Source organism: Clinocottus analis, unplaced genomic scaffold (assembly GCF_023055335.1).
Source record: "Clinocottus analis isolate CAN_PGR_092001 unplaced genomic scaffold, fCliAna1.0.p SCAF_15, whole genome shotgun sequence".
In the NCBI taxonomy this organism is placed as follows: Eukaryota; Metazoa; Chordata; class Actinopteri; order Perciformes; family Cottidae; genus Clinocottus; species Clinocottus analis.
The window spans coordinates 17,600,804-17,627,116 of NW_027175876.1; the positions used below are offsets into that span (position 1 = coordinate 17,600,804).

A 26,313-nucleotide genomic window follows, 5' to 3' on the forward strand; every position below is an offset into this window, starting at 1 on the left:
TTTCAGCCGTTCATTCTCCGTCAATCTGCCGTCCGACCTCTAGGTGGCGGACTTCGGCCTGAGCAAGATGAGCGGCGGCCCGGTGGCCGGCGAGCTGACCCGGCAGCACTTCTCCTCCACCTGCGGCTCTGACTTCTACATGGCCCCGGAGGTGTGGGGCGGCCTGAGCTACACGGCCCGGGCGGACATCTTCTCCCTGGGGGTGATGTTCTGGGCCGTCCTGGAGAGAATCACCTTCCTGGAAGAGGGCGCCACGCAGGAGCAGCTGGGTGAGTACGCAGCCGCTGGAGAGGACGAGGGAGAGAAGACCTGACGCCGTGGAGGCGTCCACGTCATGTGGTCATGTGACCACAGCGGTCCCACCGCGGGTCAGAGTGCCATTCAAATGTCGCCCGCTGGCGCCGTGTGATGATGCATCGTGCCAAGTAGAGTTTGACTTAATTAACAGGCGCATATTAAAAATGTCCCATTCCATTCATCATGTGTTCATCCACCATAGATGCTCCAATCCCAGATGTAAATGTCAAGGAGACGGATAATCTCTGCGCCGTACCTTCTGATACAGATTACAGTCGCTCCGGTTCTTGTAATGCCAGCGGACAGCGTGAGATTCAGCCGTCTGCGCCTCAACGTGCCGGCGCCGGCAGCGCGAGAGGCCGCTTCCTTGCGTTCAGAACCTTTTCAAGAAAACAGGACTCCGCGGGTCCAGAAGTGTTTTTAATTACACGGCGATGCAGAGAAGCAGCGAACTTCGTCATCGCAAAGAAACTCTGGATGAACCGAGCGGGCGGGTCGTCACCGGCGAGGCGCTGGGCCGGCTCTCCAGTGCCGCTGAGAGGTTTTAATCTGTTTTTTTATTTGATGTGGTATCTTGCTGTCAGGACCGTGTGGCCACAGGAGGAGGAGGACAGGGCAGCGCTGCTCTCCAGTCTCTCAGTAATGGAATGGCTGTTTTACAGACGTCTCATTTTATTCACGAAAAGGGGCAGGAGGGATGTGAACCATTATCCCCGAGAAGCTCCCCGAGTCATTGATACTCCATTAGGCAGAATGAAACGCGTGTGATTGGAGGGAGAGAAGGTTTCAGCGGGTTCTGATATAAAATATAAGAAAAGGAAGGCAAAATGGAATTTAGCGGCCGCGATCACAATCCTCTTTGTCAGTGTGGGAATGGGTCGCGGCAGCTGGAGGCTTTTCGCAGACAGATAAAACGCTCCATTATTTTACTTTATCTTCTCTCAAGACCCACACGGTGATGTGACGAGCGGGAGAGACGCGACCTCTGCGTGTCCTTGAAGCCGCCGGCTGCTGTTTGCCGTCAGGAGAGGAAGTCCAGCGTGAACCTCTGCAGGACAGGAAACACATTCCCAGCTTGTTTATACACACAACATGTCTCACACACCAGAGTCTGCATCCACACTGAAAGCGTACATGCAGACGTGTGGAGGGAGACTCACCACCAGCTGAAGACGTTCACGCGTAAAGAGACGAGTTACAAACTACAACAGAGTACTCTAGTACTCCTTAACCAGGAAGGAGTGTGTTGGCCTGAGGTCAACTATTACTATATTACTTTATTACTATTACTATATTACTGCTACTAGTTAAGGATTGTTTAAATGTACAACACACAACAATGAAGTGGTGTAATGTGTAGTTTAGTCTTGAGAAGATGGACCACGACCTGAGCTGAATAAATACGTTCATTTACATTCAGTGAAACGTACCAGAAGCCAAAATCAAAGGAAGTTCTTCAGAATAATATATTTATTTATGAGTTTGAATGAATCATAACTAGTAGCTTCTAGCAAAGTAAAGTAGTGGGATATCTTTAAGAATAAAATGATGGAAAGCTTTTTAAAAGTTGTTCATCTTGGGAGGAGAGAGCCGTCCCTGCAGTGAGTCTGATGGCAGCCTCTCATATTCTTGTCATCTTGTGAAAGCTGTAATCTGCTTCTCTCCTCTGAGTTCGTGCGTTATGATTCTGATCATGTCGGCTCTCGGCTTCATCTTCCGTCTTCATTTCAGACGCGAGTCGGTCCGTTTGCTCAAAGGTGTGAGCGCGGTCGCGTCTCCACGTTGCTGCTCTTAATAATCCTCACGCTCTGTGAACATCTGAGACGCTCTGGTTTCAGACTGATGAAGACGTCGGTGACAGGCGGTGGTTACGCTGTCCACGCTGCTGCTCCAGCGCCGAGTGGGAGAACTTGCGGCTCGGCTCCTCGTTTGTGTGAATCAGCCAATCAGATGTGTGTATTCCAGCGCGTGTCATTGGTCGGTGTGTTTCCTGGATCCCCTCCTCTGACTCTCTGGGACGCAAAGCACCTTTTAACCTTCAGACCAGGCTCAGTGTTCAGCAACACGAACAGGAGCAGCTTTTAGTGACGACATCTCTCTCTGAAGCAACACAACACTACACAACTGACTCACGTGTCTCTTGAAGTGCTACACACCAGGGATGAGGATCATTTGGGTTTTTTCACGATACTAAACCGACTCATTGAAGGACAAAAGAGACTCAAATGATTTGAACTGAAATTCTGTGCACGTTTTTTCCTTTAGGTGTGTGTGTGTGTATATGTGTGTGTGTGTGTGTGTGTGTGTGTGTGTGTGTGTGTGTGTGTGTCACAGTTTAATGTGAATGCAAAGCCAGATGGCTGCAGTATTTCTAAAGAATCTAACATGTTCCAGGTCAAGCGCTCTGTCCTTGGACAGGTTCTCCAGCACGATGTCCCAGCAGGCGGCATGTGACCGCTTGACAGAGGCGTGGCCTACCATCGCTGACAGGAAGTGCCCCCCTCCCTTTGCACTAACGCCCCTCCCCTCCTGTTCCCTCTCTAGGTGCCTATGTGTGTCGGGGTCGCTGGCTGATGCCGCTGGGCGAGGCTCTGTGGGAGAACGCCGACCTCCAGCTGTGCGTCCCCACCAGGCTGAGGAGGGCGCCGCCGCTGCCCCCGCCCCCCGGCGCCGCCACGAGCGCGCTGCTCCTCCACATGCTGGCCCCGGACCCGGACGCCCGGCCGCCGGCCGAGCAGCTGGAGGCCAGCGTGAGCGCCGCTCTCAGAGACGACGCCGCCCGCTGACTCGGAGCACTTAAGAGGGCGGAGCGGCTCCACGGGGACGTCCACGATGCTCTGCTGCCGCAGCGGCATCAGGAATGTGTACGATTAATGTTTATGATTATATGGGACCGGAGGCTCTTTGTGCTGAAACTGCTCCATTTGTAAAACTGGAGGAAACCACATGAAGGGAACAAGAACACGGCTTCAGGTCCACGAGGAGCTCTGGAGGTCCCGCTGAGGATGACGTCGCAGCGCTGAGAGCGTCGTCTGCTCCTCCAGAGACGCTTTGTGGACATCAAGCTTTCTACTTGCAAACATTGAATTATTTAGTGATTATCTTAAACAAATATTTCCTGGACGCTGTGTTTAAATCATCTCTGCAGCGAGCGGACAGAAGCCTTGTGATGAGCAGCAGACAGCGGTTAATGTATTGTTTGTGTTTTTATTGTGAATAAAAGCCTCAATTGGTTGGAAGTTGTTACAAGACAAAAAGTCTAAAACACAACTTTTTAAAATGCTAAACGGTTAGTTTGAATGTTTCTGTGGTAATATTATATTATATTATATGTAATGTTATGTTCTGGTCGGGGGTCAGACGATCATCTTTCGGGTCGCAGCTCGCTGGTGACTAACGATCACTAATGGACAGGAAACAGGAAGTTGCAGCCGGCCGTCAGGACGCGTGCTCGTCAGCTTTCATTACTGGTCATGGTCGCTCTCTCTTTGAAGACGTACTGCTTCATTCTTCTTCTCTCTCAAATGCCTGAAACAATAGAGAAGTGTCCTGAAACCCTTTTTGTATTTAATGTAAAAGTAAACATGTAAAACTCACTTTGCACCTTTGCTGAAGTGAGGATGGTTCCCTCCAAAGACGGCCTTAATAAAAACTAAATGCAACAAAGGCTTAACATGAAGGTGACCCCCATGTGATAAGACTCAGCGGTCACGGGGGCTTTAAGCTGAACAGGCTCAGCTCAGCGACTGACCTCCTCTGGAGGCCGGCCGGCTGATAGCTCACTCAGACGACCTCTGACCTCTAACCTTCAGGGTTGAACGTGTGAAGCCTGGTGGGGATTCGTCCTGGCGGTTTAAAGGGCCAGTGCTCACCAACTGAAACTCCTCCCGTGTGACAGACACAGTGATGAAACACACGATGTAAAATATGATATTCCATTCTGCCAATAGATCCAAACTCCTCTCAGTAGTTGTGCTTTCGTTCTCTCGTGTTTAAGGCTTCACAGCGTGGGGAAGTCTGCTGGAGAGACAGAGTTCATCCACTGGGGACCATGAGGGGCAAAGCATTCAGTGATCTCCTTCATTCAATGGATTCACAGGACGCTTCACCCACGCAAAGCCACGGATGACGTTTACCAAACATGCTGTAATGCCAACTGAACGGTCGGCCATGATGGACCAGTTCACCCAGTACCAGTCCAGGTGAGCTGGGGTGTAGAGGAGAGCTGCTGTCTGGCCACCATGCCAGTTATTCCTGCAGCCTGCAGAGTCTGCTGATGCGTGACAGCGTGTTACAGCAGGAGACCATGAACGCCGTCACGCTCCTCTCTTCTGTCACGTCTGATGTTGGAGAGAACTTCTGCTCTTGTTGCAGTGAAGACGACACCGAACTCTTCGTCCTCTACGGCACAAAGCAAGCTCGGCAGAGTCTGCGGGAGAGGGGGGGGGGGGGGCAATGTGGTCCAATGCGCCAGGACTGCAACACCAACACACAGCGCAGTCACGACACGAGGAGGAAGAGGAGGATCATCATCATCATCCAGGAAATTACGCGAGTGGATCCATAAGCGACACAGGTCACTGCATGGCGCCTCGGAGCTTTATAGCTCTCTATTTCTTTCTCCTCCTTCAAATGACAAAACCCCGAGCGCCCGCGTTGAGTCATTGTTCAACAGACAGGTAACCGATGGAGATGTAATTGGAAAAGCTGCGTCAAATGAGCCAGTAAACGCCTCTCGGGGCAATCAGCAGGGGTCTCCTGCAGGGGCGGCACCTCGACCCCGAGCGACGCATAAACCTGAGCCTGCGACGCCGCGACCTTTCCTCTGGCGCCGCTCCTTCAGCTGGAACCCTTCGAGCGCTTCCTCACAGAGCGGGACGCCCGACAGTGACAGAAAAATACTTTATTGCTCCAGAGAAAACAACACAAGAAAACAATCAGGCGACGCGTCGAACATGTGGAATACATGAAGCCCCGAGAACGCCGAGGAACAGGATTAACTGTCTTTGAAAAGCTATTTGCGTCACGCTGATATTACATTTCCTGCCGTGTAAATCAAAACGGCGTGATTACACGGCGTCTGCACGGCGAGGAATCTTCCCGCAGTTCATTCATCCGCCGCCAGCCAATAACCGAGCACTCGACTCGTAATGAGCTCTTCTGTTCCATCGCAGCCCCAAACGGGATTAACTCAAACCGTGGCGCTGAGCGGGTCGCTAATCCTGGAACCAACGCACGGGAACTATTTCGGGGAAACCTCGAGACATCCGGGTCGCCGACGGGGAGCCGCGGTTCCTCTACTGCGGAGAAGAACCGGTCCACACGCCGCTCCGCCGGAGGAACCTTACTGTAAATAAAGCAGCAGCTCACAGCGAGGAGCAGAAACAGAAAAAAACAGAAACCCAGACGGGTTTCTCTGCAGCAACCGTGTCCCTGATATGTTGTCTTGATAAATATGATAATGTGTGTGCATCCAGCATTAAGCCAGGGTCCAAAGTCCAGGGTCCAGAGTCCAGGCTCAGTCGGTCCCGGGTCCGTAGAGGTCCTTTAGCATGTACGGCCCCTCCAACTCGTAGCCCATCTTCCTGTAGTAGTTCCTGGTTCCTACGCCTGCAGACACCACAGAGGAAGAAGAGGAGAGATGAGCGGAAAGAATGGAGCTTCTGATCCTTGTGGACACTTCAGCAAAAAGAGTATTCCCTTTATTACATAAAGTGTTTCAGATTTAGTTTTCATATCATTTATAATCTTACTCGTCCATTTAAACTGAATCACGTCGAGTCCGACGGGAGACTCACTCAAACGAAGCATTTCTTAATTATGCTCGTCTCCCCGCCTCCATCAGCATCGCCCCGCTCGTCTGGCGAGGCGTTCCCGCATCAGGATGAACGACCTCGGAGTTTTCTCACCTGAGATAACAGCCAGTCTGCTGGAGCCGTGTTCGTCTCTGGCGATCCTCTCTGCCTCCTCCATCAGCATCATGCCGAACCCCTGAGAGGAGGACGAGACCTCGTGTCAGTTCACACGTATGAGCTCGGGGCTGGGCGCTCGTCCAGGGGTTAGTCGGGGCCGGGAGGGCTCGTTCAGTGGTTAGTCGGGGCCGGTTCAGTGATTAGTCGGCGCCCGGGGGCCGCTCAGCGGTTAGTCGGGGCCCGGGGGGCTCGTCCAGCGGTTAGTCTGGGCCGGGCACTCGTCCTGCGGCTAGTCGGGGCCCGGGGGCTCGTCCAGCGGTTAGTCGGGCCCAGGGGCTCGTCCAGCGGTTGGTCGGGCCCTTGGGGGCTCGTCCAGTGGTTAGTCGGGCCCTTGGGGGCTCGTCCAGTGGTTAGTCGGGGCCTGGGGGCTCGTCCAGCGGTTAGTCGGGCCCGGGGGCTCGTCCAGTGATTAGTCTGGGTCTGGGGGCTCGTCCAGTGGTTAGTCGGGCCCTTGGGGGCTCGTCCAGTGGTTAGTCGGGGCCTGGGGGCTCGTCCAGCGGTTAGTCGGGTCCGGGGGCTCGTCCAGCGGTTAGTCGGGTCCGGGGGCTCGTCCAGCGGTTATTCGGGGCCCGGGGGCTCGTCCAGCGGTTAGTCGGGGCCCGGGGGCTCGTCCAGCGGTTAGTCGGGGCCCGGGGGCTCGTCCAGCGGTTAGTCGGGCCCGGGGGGCTTGCTCAGGGACTCTGCGTCCTCGTACCTGGTGCTGGAACTTGCTGGGGTCTCGGCTGCTGACGGGGACGACGCTGCCGTACACGTGCAGCTCGCGCACGATGGACGCGCCGCCCTTCAGCTCGGGGCGGAAGGACTGCGGGGAGCAGCGACGCAGACGCAGCAGACCGATCAGGATGTCCTGCTCCGGGTCCTCGTAGGAGAGGAAGGTCTCCCAGCCGCCATTAGACACGTAGTCCCTCCTCACCAGCTCCACCTGCACAGAGACACACACACACCTGTTAGCTCGCCCTCAGCCATGCCCCTCCCCCTCCAGGGTGCGGTGTATTACCTGGTACGGGCGCACTTTGTGGTGGATCTCCTGGATGCCGACCTCTCGCGTCCTCACGTCCCGACACTGCGGAGAGGAACACGGGACGTCACGTGTAACGCGATTCATTCAGGTCACGTGTCAGCATTAAGCATTCAGGGTCACGGTTACACTCCTTCACAATAAAAGCATTCAACCGGAAGAGAACGCGGTGGCTTTTATTGTGATGTGGTCATTAATTGCGTTGTGGCGTGACAGAAAAGCAGCGTCAGTGTCTGACAAAACCTTGATCCACCACTAGGAACCCACTGAAGGGGCGTGTCAAGCTTTCTCTAAAAGGCTTTCACTTCACGGCACTCCGTCTACTTCAAATAAAACACTAAATAAAGCCGTTAATAAACGGTTTCAGACTTTTCCCCACAATACAAAGAAGACCTGGTTCCTGCTGCGCGTGGTTTTAAGGGTGGGGGCACCGGGCGTGACCAGCAGGGGGCGAGGTGGAGGACCGCTGGTCTCATCTCAGCAGGTCAATAAAGTCTTTACCCCCTTGGTGCTTTGTGACGAGTCCTCTGCCTCATGCTGCCCCCCCCCTCATCTACTATTTAACATAAAGTCAATAGCTGCTGCAGAAGAGGCCTCTCTGCTCTGACTCCATCCCTGCGAGTGATCCTGACCGTCTGGGCCGATGGCGTCCCAGCTGGATGAGTCGACTGGCTTCCTCCCTCCCAAGTGAGCTGATCTGAGCTGATGAGGCCGGGGGTCTCACCTCGGTGCCCATGTCCTTCATCCGGGCCAGAGCCAGCTCCCTCAGGTTCCCGTGCTCCACGCCGGAGCTCACCAGCGGCATGGGGATGTCCCTGAAGAGGAGCGGCCACACGGATACATCACGCCATGGTTAACAGGAGCTTAACGATACTTCACAAATGCAACCACGTCAACGTGAACACGTCCTACATGGGACATATGTTCATGTTCAGGTTCACACCGTTTCATTTAACGTGTAACATGTGTACACGAGTTCGTTCTGTCCGTTCAGCGCTGTGTCTTTAAGAGACAAAACCCGCCCAGTGTGCTCTGATTGGTCAGCACTTCCTGGTCTTTAATTATCGGAGCAGATTTGGGGTTTAGAGGCCGTATGTGTGTGTGTACATATGTCTAGGGCTTTTATTGTGAAAGGTAAGAACTGGTCTGGTCTGCCTCCGTAGAGGTTGAGAGGAGGAACGTGGGACTACTTCGTTTTCAAGGTGATGCCTCATTTAAAACTCAGAAAAATCCACCTCGCTCCAAAAAGAAATATACATTTGTTTAATATTTGCATTTTGTGTGAAAGAACTGATGACAAAACAAGTGCAGCATTCCCATAAAACTCCTTTTCCTCAGTCCTGGAGCAGCACTCAGGACTATTAATTAGTTATTGAACACTCCTCCTCTCCACCGACTCTCACCTCTGGACCCGGTAGACTCGGGTCCAGGGCGGCACCAGCGCCAGGATGCGGGCCACCAGGTCCACCAGCGCGCTGGGCGTGTAGCTCTTGTAGCGGCCCGTCTTCCACAGCTCGTACAGGCCCGTCCCGCGGATCACCAGCGTCGGGTACAGCTTCAAGCCGTCGGGCCGGAACGCCGGATTCTCAAAGAACTCCTGGAAGACAAACACGAGGAACCACGTGAGGAAGACGTCTCTGCACACACCTGTTGGTCTACATGTCTCCATGTCTCCATGTCTCCATGTCATCATGTCTCAATGTCTCCATGTCATCATGTCTCAATGTCTCCATGTCATCATGTCTCAATGTCTCAATGTCTCCATGTCATCATGTCTCAATGTCTCAATGTCATCATGTCTCCATGTCTCCACGTCTACACGTCTCACGTCTCCACGTCTCATGTCTCCATGTTTCATCTCTAAATGTCTCTACGTCTCATGTCTCTACGTCTCATGTCTCCATGTCTCATGTCTCAATGTCTCATGTCTCATGTCTCAATGTCTCATGTCTCATGTCTCTACGTCTCATGTCTCATGTCTCCATGTCTCTACGTCTCATGTCTCCATGTCTCATGTCTCCACGTCTCATGTCTCCATGTCTCATCTCTAAATGTCTCCACGTCTCACGTCTCCATGTCTCATCTCTAAATGTCTCTACGTCTCATGTCTCATGTCTCCACGTCTCATGTCTCCACGTCTCATGTCTCCACGTCTCATGTCTCTATGTTTCATCTCTAAATGTCTCTACGTCTCATGTCTCCATGTCTCTACGTCTCATGTCTCCATATCTCATGTCTCCATGTCTCATCTCTCCACGTCTCATGTCTCCATGTCTCATGTCTCTACGTCTCATGTCTCTACGTCTCATGTCTCCATGTCTCATGTCTCAATGTCTCATGTCTCATGTCTCATGTCTCATGTCTCTACGTCTCATGTCTCTACGTCTCATGTCTCTACGTCTCAATGTCTCATGTCTCCATGTCTCAATGTCTCATGTCTCTACGTCTCATGTCTCTACGTCTCATGTCTCACGTCTCCATGTCTCATCTCTAAATGTCTCCACGTCTCACGTCTCCATGTCTCATCTCTAAATGTCTCTACGTCTCATGTCTCTACGTCTCATGTCTCATGTCTCTACGTCTCATGTCTCCACGTCTCATGTCTCCACGTCTCATGTCTCCACGTCTCATGTCTTTACGTCTCATGTCTCCATGTCTCATGTCTCTACGTCTCATGTCTCTACGTCTCATGTCTCATGTCTCTACGTCTCATGTCTCTACGTCTCATGTCTCCACGTCTCATGTCTCCACGTCTCATGTCTCCACGTCTCATGTCTCCATGTCTCATGTCTCTACGTCTCATGTCTCTACGTCTCATGTCTCTACGTCTCATGTCTCATGTCTCTACGTCTCATGTCTCTACGTCTCATGTCTCATGTCTCTACGTCTCATGTCTCCATGTCTCTACGTCTCCATGTCTCCACGTCAACATGTCTCCACGTCAACATGTCTCCATGTCTCATCTCTAAATGTCTCCATGTCTCATGTCTCCATGTCTCATGTCTACATGTCTCATGTCTCATGTCTCAATGTCTCATGTCTCATGTCTCTACGTCTCATGTCTCATGTCTCTACGTCTCATGTCTCCATGTCTCTACGTCTCCATGTCTCCACGTCAACATGTCTCCACGTCAACATGTCTCCATGTCTCATCTCTAAATGTCTCCATGTCTCATGTCTCCATGTCTCATGTCTCAATGTCTCATGTCTCATGTCTCAATGTCTCATGTCTCATGTCTCTACGTCTCATGTCTCTACGTCTCATGTCTCATGTCTCCATGTCTCTACGTCTCATGTCTCCATGTCTCATGTCTCCACGTCTCATGTCTCCATGTCTCATCTCTAAATGTCTCCACGTCTCACGTCTCCATGTCTCATCTCTAAATGTCTCTACGTCTCATGTCTCATGTCTCCACGTCTCATGTCTCCACGTCTCATGTCTCCACGTCTCATGTCTCTATGTTTCATCTCTAAATGTCTCTACGTCTCATGTCTCCATGTCTCTACGTCTCATGTCTCCATATCTCATGTCTCCATGTCTCATCTCTCCACGTCTCATGTCTCCATGTCTCATGTCTCTACGTCTCATGTCTCTACGTCTCATGTCTCCATGTCTCATGTCTCAATGTCTCATGTCTCATGTCTCATGTCTCTACGTCTCATGTCTCTACGTCTCATGTCTCTACGTCTCAATGTCTCATGTCTCATGTCTCTACGTCTCATGTCTCTACGTCTCATGTCTCTACGTCTCATGTCTCACGTCTCCATGTCTCATCTCTAAATGTCTCCACGTCTCACGTCTCCATGTCTCATCTCTAAATGTCTCTACGTCTCATGTCTCTACGTCTCATGTCTCATGTCTCTACGTCTCATGTCTCCACGTCTCATGTCTCCACGTCTCATGTCTCCACGTCTCATGTCTCCACGTCTCATGTCTTTACGTCTCATGTCTCCATGTCTCATGTCTCTACGTCTCATGTCTCTACGTCTCATGTCTCATGTCTCTACGTCTCATGTCTCTACGTCTCATGTCTCCACGTCTCATGTCTCCACGTCTCATGTCTCCACGTCTCATGTCTCCATGTCTCATGTCTCTACGTCTCATGTCTCTACGTCTCATGTCTCTACGTCTCATGTCTCATGTCTCTACGTCTCATGTCTCTACGTCTCATGTCTCATGTCTCTACGTCTCATGTCTCCATGTCTCTACGTCTCCATGTCTCCACGTCAACATGTCTCCACGTCAACATGTCTCCATGTCTCATCTCTAAATGTCTCCATGTCTCATGTCTCCATGTCTCATGTCTACATGTCTCATGTCTCATGTCTCAATGTCTCATGTCTCATGTCTCTACGTCTCATGTCTCATGTCTCTACGTCTCATGTCTCCATGTCTCTACGTCTCCATGTCTCCACGTCAACATGTCTCCACGTCAACATGTCTCCATGTCTCATCTCTAAATGTCTCCATGTCTCATGTCTCCATGTCTCATGTCTCAATGTCTCATGTCTCATGTCTCAATGTCTCATGTCTCATGTCTCTACGTCTCATGTCTCTACGTCTCATGTCTCATGTCTCCATGTCTCTACGTCTCATGTCTCCATGTCTCATGTCTCCACGTCTCATGTCTCCATGTCTCATCTCTAAATGTCTCCACGTCTCACGTCTCCATGTCTCATCTCTAAATGTCTCTACGTCTCATGTCTCATGTCTCCACGTCTCATGTCTCCACGTCTCATGTCTCCACGTCTCATGTCTCTATGTTTCATCTCTAAATGTCTCTACGTCTCATGTCTCCATGTCTCTACGTCTCATGTCTCCATATCTCATGTCTCCATGTCTCATCTCTCCACGTCTCATGTCTCCATGTCTCATGTCTCTACGTCTCATGTCTCTACGTCTCATGTCTCCATGTCTCATGTCTCAATGTCTCATGTCTCATGTCTCATGTCTCTACGTCTCATGTCTCTACGTCTCATGTCTCTACGTCTCAATGTCTCATGTCTCCATGTCTCAATGTCTCATGTCTCTACGTCTCATGTCTCTACGTCTCATGTCTCACGTCTCCATGTCTCATCTCTAAATGTCTCCACGTCTCACGTCTCCATGTCTCATCTCTAAATGTCTCTACGTCTCATGTCTCTACGTCTCATGTCTCATGTCTCTACGTCTCATGTCTCCACGTCTCATGTCTCCACGTCTCATGTCTCCACGTCTCATGTCTCCACGTCTCATGTCTTTACGTCTCATGTCTCCATGTCTCATGTCTCTACGTCTCATGTCTCTACGTCTCATGTCTCATGTCTCTACGTCTCATGTCTCTACGTCTCATGTCTCCACGTCTCATGTCTCCACGTCTCATGTCTCCACGTCTCATGTCTCCATGTCTCATGTCTCTACGTCTCATGTCTCTACGTCTCATGTCTCTACGTCTCATGTCTCATGTCTCTACGTCTCATGTCTCTACGTCTCATGTCTCATGTCTCTACGTCTCATGTCTCCATGTCTCTACGTCTCCATGTCTCCACGTCAACATGTCTCCACGTCAACATGTCTCCATGTCTCATCTCTAAATGTCTCCATGTCTCATGTCTCCATGTCTCATGTCTACATGTCTCATGTCTCATGTCTCAATGTCTCATGTCTCATGTCTCTACGTCTCATGTCTCATGTCTCTACGTCTCATGTCTCCATGTCTCTACGTCTCCATGTCTCCACGTCAACATGTCTCCACGTCAACATGTCTCCATGTCTCATCTCTAAATGTCTCCATGTCTCATGTCTCCATGTCTCATGTCTCAATGTCTCATGTCTCATGTCTCAATGTCTCATGTCTCATGTCTCTACGTCTCATGTCTCTACGTCTCATGTCTCATGTCTCCATGTCTCTACGTCTCATGTCTCCATGTCTCATGTCTCCACGTCTCATGTCTCCATGTCTCATCTCTAAATGTCTCCACGTCTCACGTCTCCATGTCTCATCTCTAAATGTCTCTACGTCTCATGTCTCATGTCTCCACGTCTCATGTCTCCACGTCTCATGTCTCCACGTCTCATGTCTCCACGTCTCATGTCTCTATGTTTCATCTCTAAATGTCTCTACGTCTCATGTCTCCATGTCTCTACGTCTCATGTCTCCATATCTCATGTCTCCATGTCTCATCTCTCCACGTCTCATGTCTCCATGTCTCATGTCTCTACGTCTCATGTCTCTACGTCTCATGTCTCCATGTCTCATGTCTCAATGTCTCATGTCTCATGTCTCATGTCTCTACGTCTCATGTCTCTACGTCTCATGTCTCTACGTCTCAATGTCTCATGTCTCCATGTCTCAATGTCTCATGTCTCTACGTCTCATGTCTCTACGTCTCATGTCTCACGTCTCCATGTCTCATCTCTAAATGTCTCCACGTCTCACGTCTCCATGTCTCATCTCTAAATGTCTCTACGTCTCATGTCTCTACGTCTCATGTCTCATGTCTCTACGTCTCATGTCTCATGTCTCTACGTCTCATGTCTCCACGTCTCATGTCTCCACGTCTCATGTCTCCACGTCTCATGTCTCCACGTCTCATGTCTCTACGTCTCATGTCTCCATGTCTCATGTCTCTACGTCTCATGTCTCTACGTCTCATGTCTCATGTCTCTACGTCTCATGTCTCTACGTCTCATGTCTCCACGTCTCATGTCTCCACGTCTCATGTCTCCACGTCTCATGTCTCCACGTCTCATGTCTCCACGTCTCATGTCTCCATGTCTCATGTCTCTACGTCTCATGTCTCTACGTCTCATGTCTCTACGTCTCATGTCTCATGTCTCTACGTCTCATGTCTCTACGTCTCATGTCTCATGTCTCTACGTCTCATGTCTCCATGTCTCTACGTCTCCATGTCTCCACGTCAACATGTCTCCACGTCAACATGTCTCCATGTCTCATCTCTAAATGTCTCCATGTCTCATGTCTCCATGTCTCATGTCTACATGTCTCATGTCTCCATGTCTCATGTCTACATGTCTCCACGTCTCATGTCTCCATGTCTCATCTCTAAATGTCTCACGTCTCCAACTCAATCTGTTGGAGTGGACAGGTACACGGCGTCTTCTTTAAAGGGACAGGGAGAAGAAGAAAGCAGAGCAAATGAATGAAAGGTGGTGGTTCAAACGGGATTTTGGGCCAGAAAGCATTTTAAAGATTCTAAAAAAAAAAGTCTTCATTTGCATATTGCTCCTACGCCGTGAAGGAGGGCATGCACTGAGCTCGTGTGGAGCAGCGACGCGGCGGCGCTGCAGTATTCCCCCCCGCGCCGAGCGCCGGTGCGGAGGAAGCGAGTCAGCGTGGTTCCCGTCATTCCCCTCTCGGCTCGCTATTATGATCAGAACCGTGAAGATGTGGAATCGAGGCGCATTCTCTAAAATAGGCCACATTACGGGTATCTCATGATCTCCCTCTCGCGCTCGTCACAGCTCATAATCACCTGGGACGCGTCCCACACGGCCTGCACTACACCGGAGGCGCAGCAGGGAGCCAATCCGACCAATAACAAGGCTTCCAAGAGCCAAAGAGAAAGAGACAAGACACTATTTAGATTCTGCACCTGCTGCCTTTCTTCTTCTGGGGATTACATATCAGAGCTCCTGTTGCTCGGTGGAGAGGAACCCTGTTAAGGGACGCCTCCCCCGAGACAGCAGCATCTGTACACGGGAGATAAGTGAGGGAGCATCTCGGGCCGGGAGGAAGTTGTAATCGAATTTCATTATCAGGACGGCCGTGATGGACGCGAGGAGGATGCAAAGCTCTGCTGCAGCCGCTAAAAGCAGCCGAGGTCCAGGCCGACGGGAGGAAGCAGCCGGGTACGAACAGAGCACACGCAGGGAGGAGAAGGCTGGCAAATGAAGAAAGCATGTTTGAACCAACGCCATTAAGGCAGGCAACGGAAAATGAAGAGCTCCATCTCAGTGGAATACTTATTTAATATATATTAACAAAACATCCCTGCACTGAAACCTCAGCTGCTATTTGCGTCATATTGCAGCATTTGCTTCCCTTTCTTAATAAATTGGATGCTGCAAGCAAACAAAGGCTCTGAGCTGGATCTTTCACTCAACCACGCATTCATTATATTTTCCTGCTTAATCCTTTTAAGGGTCATGGGGCCGCTGGGCGCTCGCTGTGGGGCGGCTGCACAATTACAGCTGAAATTATCACCACTAATAAATTGCTCAGTCTTGAGATAAAAAAAAAAAAATGTTCATCCAGATTTTTCTCTCTCCATTCAACAAAAATGTTTTATTCCTCTGAACTCATGTGTGACACAGAGTCCATGAGAGAAGACACGAAGCAGCGTCATGTTTCTGTTTCCACACAGAGAATTATCATTGAAGAAAGAATTAGGCCAATGCTGAAGTGTATTAGAGCTGCATTCTCTCTCCTGACCACCGGGGGGCGACTCCTCTGGTTGTATAGAAGTCTATGCTTCATGTGTTAAAGCTGCATTCTCTCTCCTGACCACCAGGGGGCGACTCCTCTGGTTGTATAGAAGTCTATTCTTCATGTGTTAAAGCTGCATTCTCTCTCCTGACCACCAGGGGGCGACTCCTCTGGTTGTATAGAAGTCTATGCTTCATGTGTTGAAGCTGCATTCTCTCTCCTGACCACCAGGGGGCGACTCCACTGGTTGTATAGAAGTCTATGCTTCATGTGTTGAAGCTGCATTCTCTCTCCTGACCACCAGGGGGCGACTCCTCTGGTTGTATAGAAGTCTATGCTTCATGTGTTAAAGCTGCATTCTCTCTCCTGACCACCAGGGGGCGACGCGTCTGGTTGTATAGAAGTCTATTCTTCATGTGTTAAAGCTGCATTCTCTCTCCTGACCACCAGGGGGCGACTCCTCTGGTTGTATAGAAGTCTATGCTTCATGTGTTAAAGCTGCATTCTCTCTCCTGACCACCAGGGGGCGACTCCTCTGGTTGTATAGAAGTCTTTGCTTCATGTGTTAAAGCTGCATTCTCTCTCCTGACCACCAGGGGGCTACTCCTCTGGTTGTATAGAAGTCTATGCTTCATGTGTTAAAGCTGCATTCTCTCTCCTGACCACCAGGGGGCGACTCCTCTGGTTGTATAGAAGTCTATGCTTCATGTGTTAAAGCTGCATTCTCTCTCCTGACCACCAGGGGGCGACTCCTCTGGTTGTATAGAAGCCTATGCTTCATGTGTTAAAGCTGCGTTCTCTCTCCTGACCACCAGGGGGCGGCTCCTCTGGTTGTATAGAAGTCTATGCTTCATGTGTTAAAGCTGCATTCTCTCTCCTGACCACCAGGGGGCGGCTCCTCTGGATGTATAGAAGTCTATGCTTCATGTGTTAAAGCTGCATTCTCTCTCCTGACCACCAGGGGGCGACTCCTCTGGTTGTATAGAAGTCTATGCTTCATGTGTTAAAGCTAGAGGAGAGGAGGCATAAGAGAAGCAGCGTGTTTCCCCAACTCGCCGGCCCGGAGCGTGACGCAGGAGATTAGATGTGACGAGTGCAAAGGGGGAGACACGAGCAAGCTTCATGAGCTGAAAGTGACAAGAGAGGATGGGAGAAGGGAGGAGGGAGAAGGGAGAAGGAGGTAGGAAGAAGGAAAGAGGGAGGAGGAGGGGTGACTGAAAGAGGACAGAGACGAGATGAGATGGGGGAGAGGAGAGACCGTCTGATAGGAGGGAAATGTCGAGTGGAAAGTAGAGTGAAGGGAAAAGATAATGGAGGCGAGGGAGAAGGAGGCAAGGAGAGAGGAACAAGAGACAAAAACAAGGAGACGAGGGAGAGACAGACTGCAGAGACAAAGGAGGAAATGAAGTGGAGGAGTTACAGAGGAAGTGTTCCAGGAACGCTGAGGAAGAGAATACACATTTATTCTGCTTCCTCTCACTGTGCGACCTGCTCCTGCGCGCACACACACACACACACACACACACACACACACACACACACACACACACACACACGGTGAAGAAGAACTCACTATCTTGAATATTCTCCATTTCCTCAGTCGTCGTTTACAAAAACAACCTCCAACAAAAAAAAAGAGGAAAGAAAATGCGACTGAGTTTTAGTCACAGCCGAGACCGAAAGATGATCTTATCGTAGATCATAATCAGCGCGTGTGTCGGCCGATAAGCGACAAGAACTGACAGCGAAACCTCTTTCACAGGTTTACACCAGTGTTAAAAAACACAAACACATGAAATATCTCAACGACCACTGGACGGATCCCCAGAAGATGAACCCCGAGAAGCAAAATGCTGCTACGCTAAGCTACGTCTCATCCTCATACTCGACTCAGGGACTTGATCTTCTCGACTTCCTTCCAGCCTGAAAGGTGCATCATTGTACGTCTGGAAATGTCACCGCGTTTTAAACTTTACTCTCACAAACTGCTCTAAAAACACACACCCGCCCATCAGACACCACCCAGCAGCGGTGTAGCGCTGCGCCCGTGGAGAGGCCGCCGCTGCTGCTGGAATCACAGACGATGAGTGACATGTTCTGGGAGGAAGTCACCGGCGTGCGTCAGACGAGTACAGAATTGTATTTTTCCCCCTTCGGCGTCACCAATTACTTGATTTCTGTTTTTATCGGTGTGAAACGAACGAATACGGCGGCGCCGCAAACGGAGTCTTCATCTGGAAGCTCCACGTTGCAGCTGTGACCAATCAGAGAGCAGAGGAGGCTGCTGGGACGCATCCGGAGGGATCCGGCCGACGCAGAGGAAGCAGCTACGACGTGCTGAGCGTCACGAACAGCACCAGCGACTTGTTGCACGACAGCTTTCATGCTGTCTTTTAGAGCAGCATGCTGGTGGGTCGTGACCCAATAGTGGGTCGCGGACCTGTTTTTAACGGGTCGCAGGCCTCTGCTTGGGAAAAAAGAAAATTGGAAAATATATATTTTATTGTTGTTATTTTTTAATCCTGTGGTTTTATTTTGAAGGGACTTTCGTGTAGCACAGTGCTCATGGTTTGCAGGTTACACACACACCATGTCACACACACACCATGTCACACACACACACCATGTCACACACACACCATGTCACACACACACACCATGTCACACACACACACCATGTCACACACACACACCATGTCACACACACACCATGTCACACACACACACCATGTCACACACACACCATGTCACACACACACACCATGTCACACACACACACCATGTCACACACACACACCATGTCACACACACACCATGTCACACACACACACCATGTCACACACACACCATGTCACACACACCATGTCACACACACAATGTCACACACACCATGTCACACACACACACCATGTCACACACACACGCCATGTCACACACACACACCATGTCACACACACACGCCATGTCACACACACACGCCATGTCACACACACACGCCATGTCACACACCATGTCACACACACACCATGTCACACACACCATGTCACACACACCATGTCACACACACACACCATGTCACACACCATGTCACACACACCATGTCACACACACACACCATGTCACACACACACCATGTCACACACACACACACACACACACACCATGTCCTACACACACCTGGTCACACACACCATGTCACACACACACCATGTCACACACACACCTGGTCACACACACCATGTCACACACACACCATGTCACACACACACCATGTCACACACACACACCGTGTCACACACACACACCATGTCACACACACACACCATGTCCTACACACACACCATGTCACACACACACACACACACCATGTCCTACACACACCATGTCCTACACACACCATGTCACACACACACCATGTCACACACACACCATGTCACACACACACCATGTCACACACCATGTCACACACACACCATGTCACACACCATGTCACACACACCATGTCACACACACACACCATGTCACACACACACCATGTCACACACCATGTCACACACACCATGTCACACACACCATGTCACACACACCATGTCACACACCATGTCACACACCATGTCACACACACGTACAGGCGGGCGTGAAGCTGTGGTTTAGAGTGTGATGAACTCACGATGAACTGCTCCACGTCGCGCTCCATGCCCACGTTGGGCAGGTCTGGCATCATGTGGGCCACCACCTTGAAGCCGGCGTCCTTGGAGAGGTGGAACGACTCGCAGACGGCCCGCACCGTGTGACCTCTGGAGGGAACGACGACGCACGTGAGGAAGATGGAAAAAGACACGCTTTCTCATCCCACACACACACACACACACACACACACACCTGTTGGTGTCCCGGGCCACGTCTTCAAACACACTCTGGACTCCGATCTCCAGGCGCGTGCAGCCGTAGCGCAGCATGTCGCTCAGGTGTCTCTTCAGGCAGTAGTCGGGCCGCGTCTCGATGGTGACGCCCACACACTTGGTGTTGCTGCGCTCAGAGTACCTGCAGGGAGGCGCTCAGTCAGGCTCCATGTCCTACAATACCGTTCTGGCTCTAATAGAGTGACTTTTATTATTATTATTTGACTATCGAGTCCTGCTGAGTGTGTTTTTATGCTGGGATCATTAAGCAACATCCATTTACAAGCTGTGGAGGAGTGTGCACGGCTCATTATGCACACCGGCCTCACACCACGGACACACTGAGACGCCACGACGGAAACAGAGATCATGTCCGCAATGCAAATGTGAAAGGAGACATTAATGAGTCAAATACTTCAATGGAGAAGTCCTCAGACATGTGGAGTGATCCTCCCTGTGCTCACGTACTTTAGAGTCAATACTTTAGTGACACAACGTGGATGAACTCCAGGGTTCTCAACCTGTTGTGACATGGAGCTCAATTATTATGCAGTAATAAAATACATATTCATCTTACAGGGGCAGGGCCAAATGTCAGGGTTAAAATAAAAACTGCAGCTTTGAGTGTGTTCCTCTGCTCTCTCTCAAAGCTGTGTTGTTATAATTATTTAACTTGTGTCTGGAGGTTGCTGCTCGACCCCAGACATGTAGCTTTGAAAGCTAAATGCCAACAGAGATGGATTGAATGCAAATCAATGTTTTTAGGGTCATATTTCCACCTCACCAAAATGAACCACCCATTGGTGGATCCAGATCCACGCAGCTGATGAGAGACTATGTGATGACGACTAATACGTTTAACCACATGAACTTCATGAGCTAATGCTGCGTTTCCACCTCTTCTGCTGCCTCCAGAAAGCAGGAAGGTTTTTACTAAATCAATGTGTGCCGCTGTAGCAGTAATTGAACAAGCGCTCTAATGATTTCCCATGAAGACTTGCGGTGACTTTTCCAGGACTCGTAATCCTCTCGCATCCTGGTTCTGCCACAGACTTTTAAAACAAGGCTCAAATTAAACAAACGCACACATTACGGATGGAAACACAAACTCATTTTACACATGAGAAACAATGCAGTGTGAACATGAATATGAGAACACGCAGCTCGTATGAGAGCTCACTCGTCAGGATGAACTGCAGCATCCAGCCTCACTCTCACACACACACACACACACGCACACGCACACGCACACGCACACACACACACACACACACACACACACACACACACACACACACACACACACACACACACAGCTTTATCTCACGTCCCAGTTCCATACGTCCGACCTCATCATTAAACATTTGGAAACCTCACACGAAAATCCTCCCGCGCCCATTTTAAGTCCCAGCATGCCCCATTCAGACACTCTTTTGACATAAAATACATAGTTTTTCTCATTTTTAAACCGAACCACACAGTTTTTTGACTGAAACTCCTTCCTAACAGACCAAGACTTTGTTTTATTCAGATTTTTGTTGCAGGTTCTGATTCTTTAGGTCCTAATCTTTCCATAAAGGTGTCTTATTGATGCTCCAGGAGGCTTTTCTGGGGAATCTGGCTCATATCATGCTGGATGTTCATAGTTACCATCAAAATATCTTTTAAAAGAGATTTTTTTTTTTTGCAGATAAACATTTCTTTCTCAGGACTTTGCTGAACAAATACATACAATAAACACAAGTATTGTAATTAATCTGGGGTTCCTACAACGACTCAGACTCAGACAAAAGGAGGTTAAACGTGTCGACTGAATGCTCGTCCTGAACCTCTGCAGCCGCTCACCTCGCCAGCGTGACTGAGGAGACTCATCCAAAGTGATCTGAAGACTCATCAGGACTCTCCCCCACACACACACCTTAACACACACACTCCTCTCCTCAGCACGCCGGCCGGCTGTCATCGTCTCCCCTCCAGCTGCTGCAGTGAGCATTAGCTCCCTCATGCCAGCATATTCCTCCTCCTTCTGAGTCTGCTGGCAGTAACTGTCCATCTCTCTCAGTCTGCTGGATGATTTACACAAAGTCTGAGCTCCAGAGAGGCGATCACATCGTGATGAATCAATAAAAACTCTATTATCTCGGGCGATTATCTGGTGGTACCTCGCTGTTGTGATCAGATCGGGACACACACACACACACACACACACACACACACACACACACACACACACACACACACACACACACACACACACACACACACACACACACACACACACACACACACACACACACACACAGACACACAGATAAGGGCCCCAGCCAACCGCAACAAGCTTCCTCCTTCACAAACCGAGCAGCAGCCGCAATCACAGCATCTTAACGAAGACTGCTGATAGCAGACACCTACAAGCCTCCACACACACAAGTACACACACACACACACACACAGTGACAAACACATACACACTCGCAGAAACGGGTCTCTCTGGTCTTATCGGACTTGAGAACAAAACAAACAAACAGCCTCGGTCCGGGGAAAAAGCCATTATTTGGCCAAATGGTGTGTACGACATCTGGTTTAACGTGTTTCTGCTTCATTTAAAAAGAAAAGCTTCTCCTCCATACTGAGCAGACTCGCTGAAGGGAACATAAGAGGGCTCATTCAGAGCGGCCCCGCTTATTTTACTTATTTTCCTGAACGGCTTCACGCGGCAGCGTGATCCTGCCTCCTGCAGGACGTCCGGGGTTCAGCCGTGGTCACTTTACTTTACAAAATGCTCGTACCGCCGTGGCGGTGCAGCGCACACAGAGAAGTGGCTTTATTTTTGGAACGATCAGGAAGGAAAGACATGAAGTGCTTACTCCTAATTATATAGATTATTTTTATTTATGTTAAAAAAAAGAGAAAATTCTGTTTAAATGTCATCTTCGCGACAACAACGTGGAATTATGGATTAGATGAAAAGACACAACTTTTCATGACAGTTTCTGTCATTTGTTAGGAAGATAAATGAAATATTTTCTGGTTATAGCTTCTCACTGGAAATTCAATATCTCAATTTGAATTTGCAGAGTATATTATATATAAATATATGTATATATAGATGTCATAAGTCAGTGGGAAAGCTAAATGAATGCCTGTGGGAGGAATCCTACAAATGGTGGAGACGCTCCCTCTGGTGGAGACTTCTGTGAACTACACCGTACAGACACAATGGGGTTGACCTTTTAGAGAACAGACATACACGTCGCAGCCCCGCAGCATCGTCACCAGCAGCATCTCCTCCACAGATGAGCCGCTGCAGGTGCGTTACCGGCATCACACCCAGTTACCTGACGGCCTCGTCCACGTTGTTGGAGGTGTGTCCCGACAGGGCGTCGTGCAGGTTCCTGATGAAGTAGTCCCTGTACTCCTCGGGCAGAGCCATGAAGGTCCCGCCCATCACGATGAACTCCACCTTGTCCACGCTGTGGCCCAGCTGCTTCAGCTGCAGGCGCACAGAGACACACTCGGTACAGACGCAGCTTTGAGACACATTACGGGGCTCTTACTGGGGAGTAAAATAACGTTCCCTACGACAACAGTTACCACGATTGAGCAGAGTAACTCATGAGGAAATACACTTTAAAATGGCAAGTGCACATGAAGCTGACTTCAACCCGCTAAAGTGGATGGAAACAGAACTGCAGCTGGCTCGTCTGCATCAAACTAATGTGGCCGTTCATTTAAATAAGGGTGGAATTGGGGTCGGGTCTTGGCAGGCAGGGGGAAAAGCCACGACACTCATTACTGCGAACGACATATATTATCAACGCTTATGATTTATACATGTATGCCAGCAATGATGATCACGGCACAGAAGCTGATTCGGGTGATTTTTAAAAATCGTTTCAGCACCCTGTGACTGCAGAAAAGAAGTTTCACACTTAAGCTAAACAGAGGCAATGTGTCACACAACTATATATATTTATAAATATATATAGTTGTGTAAAAGACAACAGTGTTGCCTGGGCTGAACAGACACTGCAGGGTGACAGACCTGCTCCACCCGGTGCCGGGTCTGCAGGTAGGGGTCGTAGCGGGCTCGGATGGCTCTCATGGACGTCGGCTGTCAGACAGAGAGGAACACAAATGATCAAAAACATGCCAACATGAATACCTTCATGTCAAAGTTCAACCAAAAGGGGACGCTGGCCTCAGTGTACGGAGCAGAAGGAAGCTTCCTCACCTCGTAGCCGGTGTAGGACTGTGTGGAGTACTCAAAGTCTGAGTCCGGTCCACCGGGACAGTAGCTGCCAGAGGAAAGATTGAGGGATGAATTAAAGACAATCATATTCGTCCTCTTACCTGTGGCACTATTTATCAATCTATATTGATGCGAGTTACGTAAACATCTCTATCCAGAAACCATCATTTCTGGATAGAGATGTTGCATTTTAGTTCTTCAAATGTCTTTTTTTTTTACGCTTAGAGCACCACTAGCCGAATGCATCTTATAATTTATAAGATGGCTTGTACCTCCAACACTCACACACAGCAGTTCATGTTGATAAACGACGGGTAAGAGAGGAAATATGGAGGAAAAAGCTCCACAACAGAAGTAAAGCATGAACACGTCCGTGAGGCCGACCCTCGTTACTCACACACAGATGTTTCCCGTGAAGCTGATGTGCGGACATCGGTGCGGTTTGCACATCACAGCCACCACCGCGATCTGGAGAGAGGACAGAACACGTCCTGAATAAAACCTGCATGATCACCGGCGCCGCTTTTTAACGATTATCTTCATGAACATTGATCGTTCGTCATTTCCCAGATCAGAGCTCCTTCTGAGTTCTCTCGGCCCGTGCTAAACAATGAATACATCTCATATTGGCTTACCCCGCTGGCGGTGCGGATGGGTTTGGCTTTCAGTTTGGGCACCAGGGCACGGCGGTAGTGTTGTGGAACGGCAGCGATGATGTCGACCAATCGAGGCAGGGCTTGGAGTCCGTATTTGGCCGAAGTCTTGGTCTTCACTCTTTTGAAAAGAGAATTATAAATAAAACTAGATATATGGAGCATAAACTGGTGTTCATGGTAGTCGGAGATCCTCGTGTCGGTTGTTTGTGATCCTCACGTTTATATGTACAAGTACACGTCAAACACTCAAGTACAACTCTAAAGTAAAGTTACAGTCTCCGGGTCACAAGTGACACAACCGCCTGAGAGTAAGTCTTTGTAGATTTGTCAGATTCAGCTTTTCTGGTACAGCACGTCAGTGGGCTTTTAAAAAGACAATGACACATCAATTGTGTAGACACAAACTCCAAGTATAGCTATCAAAAGTAAGAACAATAGTAGACCGACTGGTTGCTCTTTGGAGCTGCTGCCAGCCTTTAGACAGACCCCGTTTCATACACTTCAGCACTGAGACTTAAATCACAGGAAACCAGTGAATGCTTTTATAAATATGTGTAAATATAGTAAAAACACAGCGCTGTCAAGCTCCTGTAGTCTGCTCCATCCTCAGTGTGAATAGTGCTGTAATAAAAGGCGTAGAGTAGTCATCTACCAAGGGACGGCTTACTTGTTGAGGTTGATGTCTTTGCCCTCTTCGTGGGCTTCAACCAGCTGCTGGATGACGTCAGCAATGGTCATCATCATCAGCTCGGCTCGGCTGAGATCACCTGTCACAGATAATCAATACAGCGTGACCACAACGGCTGCAGTGCTTCATGCAGAAACGCGCAGTGTGACGTTACAGGCTGTGGCTACAGCTTATGTTAGCTCGTGCTGTTTGTAAACACTCTTCCCAGGGTGAATGGGTGAATTCAGGCTGAAGCACGAAGGATTAAAAAAAAACACGTATGACTCGCTTTGTTAAATAGAAGCTCTAGTTATAAGTTATAACAGTAACACGATGACAGCGCTATAACTTATAACGCTGTCATCGTGTTTTGAGACTAAGGAAAACAAGTTAGCATTAGCAACAAGCTAAAGCCAGCCAGACCGGTTGAGAAAGTAACTTCTGGTCATTGTTAACACATTGTAACACTCACTCTTTTTCTTTGGCTTTCCCATTTCTTCCTTCAGGCACACAGTCAAAATGCCAACGAGTAGATGCTGGTTAACAGGATTGTACGCTGTTTTAACCGGGGTCGGTTGTCGAAAATAGTAAACAACTCCACGTTGCGTCTAAACACGGCTTCTGTCGTACGGCAGACGAAACTGTCGTAAACTGTCGAAAACGCTCCTCGAGCCTTCAGTCACCGCTGTGTCTTGAGGGTTCTAAACTATCCGAGGGTTAAACAGTGTCACGGTTCCACCACTGTTCTGTATCGGGTTGATTAGCATTAACTGAGACTTATTATGTCTTTACATGTTTTGAAAAAAGATCTCCCTGAACGAAAAGCGCAGTGTTGCAGTGCGCGCGCAGCCGCACGGTGGCGCTGAATCCCCGCGAACCAGTGCGCGAGCGCGTGCAGCGCCACTGGGACAGCTCGCCAGAGCTCACAGCAAATCCCTTCAGCTGCGGGGTGACATGGCTTGACTGATCTCCGAAGGAAGTTTCAGGAAACGCAACAGGTGGAGGAGCCGAGGGAATGAACGGCGAGCTGTCGTGAGTGCCGCGTTGGACGTCCACATTGTCGCCCGGGGTTCATAGTGCACTGTCCCGGGGTTACGGCGGCACGTCTCGGTCATTATGG

General features: G+C 49.7%; 3 protein-coding genes across 10 annotated transcripts in view; 2 read left to right on the plus strand and 1 right to left on the minus strand.

Annotated features, from left to right (window-relative positions):
• si:ch211-63o20.7 (Serine/threonine-protein kinase pdik1l-B-like) overlaps positions 1-3,769 on the plus strand; it is a 5,980-nt gene extending 2,211 nt beyond the window's left edge. For 4 of the 5 annotated variants that reach the window (XM_068577722.1, XM_068577723.1, XM_068577721.1 and 1 more), the window contains 2 exons: positions 44-269; positions 2,842-3,768. In XM_068577722.1, the coding sequence (XP_068433823.1) occupies positions 44-269; positions 2,842-3,083 (468 nt within the window). In that variant the 3' untranslated portion in view covers positions 3,084-3,768. Of the gene's footprint in view, positions 1-43; positions 270-2,841 lie in introns of all 5 variants that reach the window. The other variant, XM_068577724.1, reaches the window with a different exon arrangement.
• A 1,418-nt stretch (positions 3,770-5,187) lies between these two features.
• elp3 (elongator acetyltransferase complex subunit 3) lies at positions 5,188-26,007 on the minus strand. The gene is made up of 15 exons (XM_068577720.1): positions 25,666-26,007; positions 25,194-25,293; positions 24,506-24,644; positions 24,268-24,338; positions 23,853-23,916; positions 23,664-23,732; positions 22,957-23,111; positions 19,599-19,760; positions 19,387-19,513; positions 8,691-8,884; positions 8,012-8,102; positions 7,267-7,332; positions 6,964-7,191; positions 6,207-6,288; positions 5,188-5,907 (listed from the first exon to the last, which is right to left on the minus strand). Exons 1-15 carry the CDS (start codon positions 25,685-25,687, stop codon positions 5,816-5,818), a joined length of 1,662 nt encoding a protein of 553 aa, XP_068433821.1. The 5' UTR covers positions 25,688-26,007; the 3' UTR covers positions 5,188-5,815.
• Positions 25,906-26,313, plus strand: part of LOC137786072 (kinesin-like protein KIF13B) — a 34,032-nt gene continuing 33,624 nt past the window's right edge. For 3 of the 4 annotated variants that reach the window (XM_068577716.1, XM_068577717.1, XM_068577719.1), the window contains exon 1: positions 25,907-26,225. The gene's annotated coding sequence lies outside the window, so the exon portion shown is untranslated. Of the gene's footprint in view, positions 26,226-26,313 lie in introns of all 4 variants that reach the window. The other variant, XM_068577718.1, reaches the window with a different exon arrangement.

Bases quoted from the DNA above. Each gene is read 5' to 3' on its own strand.
- elp3 (XM_068577720.1), bottom strand. From the start codon at position 25,687: ATGGGAAAGCCAAAGAAAAAGA. The intron at 23,917-24,267 runs GTGAGTAACGAG...TTCCTCTGGCAG, and splicing joins TTCACGGGAAACATCTGTGT to CTACTGTCCCGGTGGACCGG. The intron at 23,112-23,663 runs GTCTGTCACCCT...GTGCGCCTGCAG, and splicing joins CCCGGCACCGGGTGGAGCAG to CTGAAGCAGCTGGGCCACAG.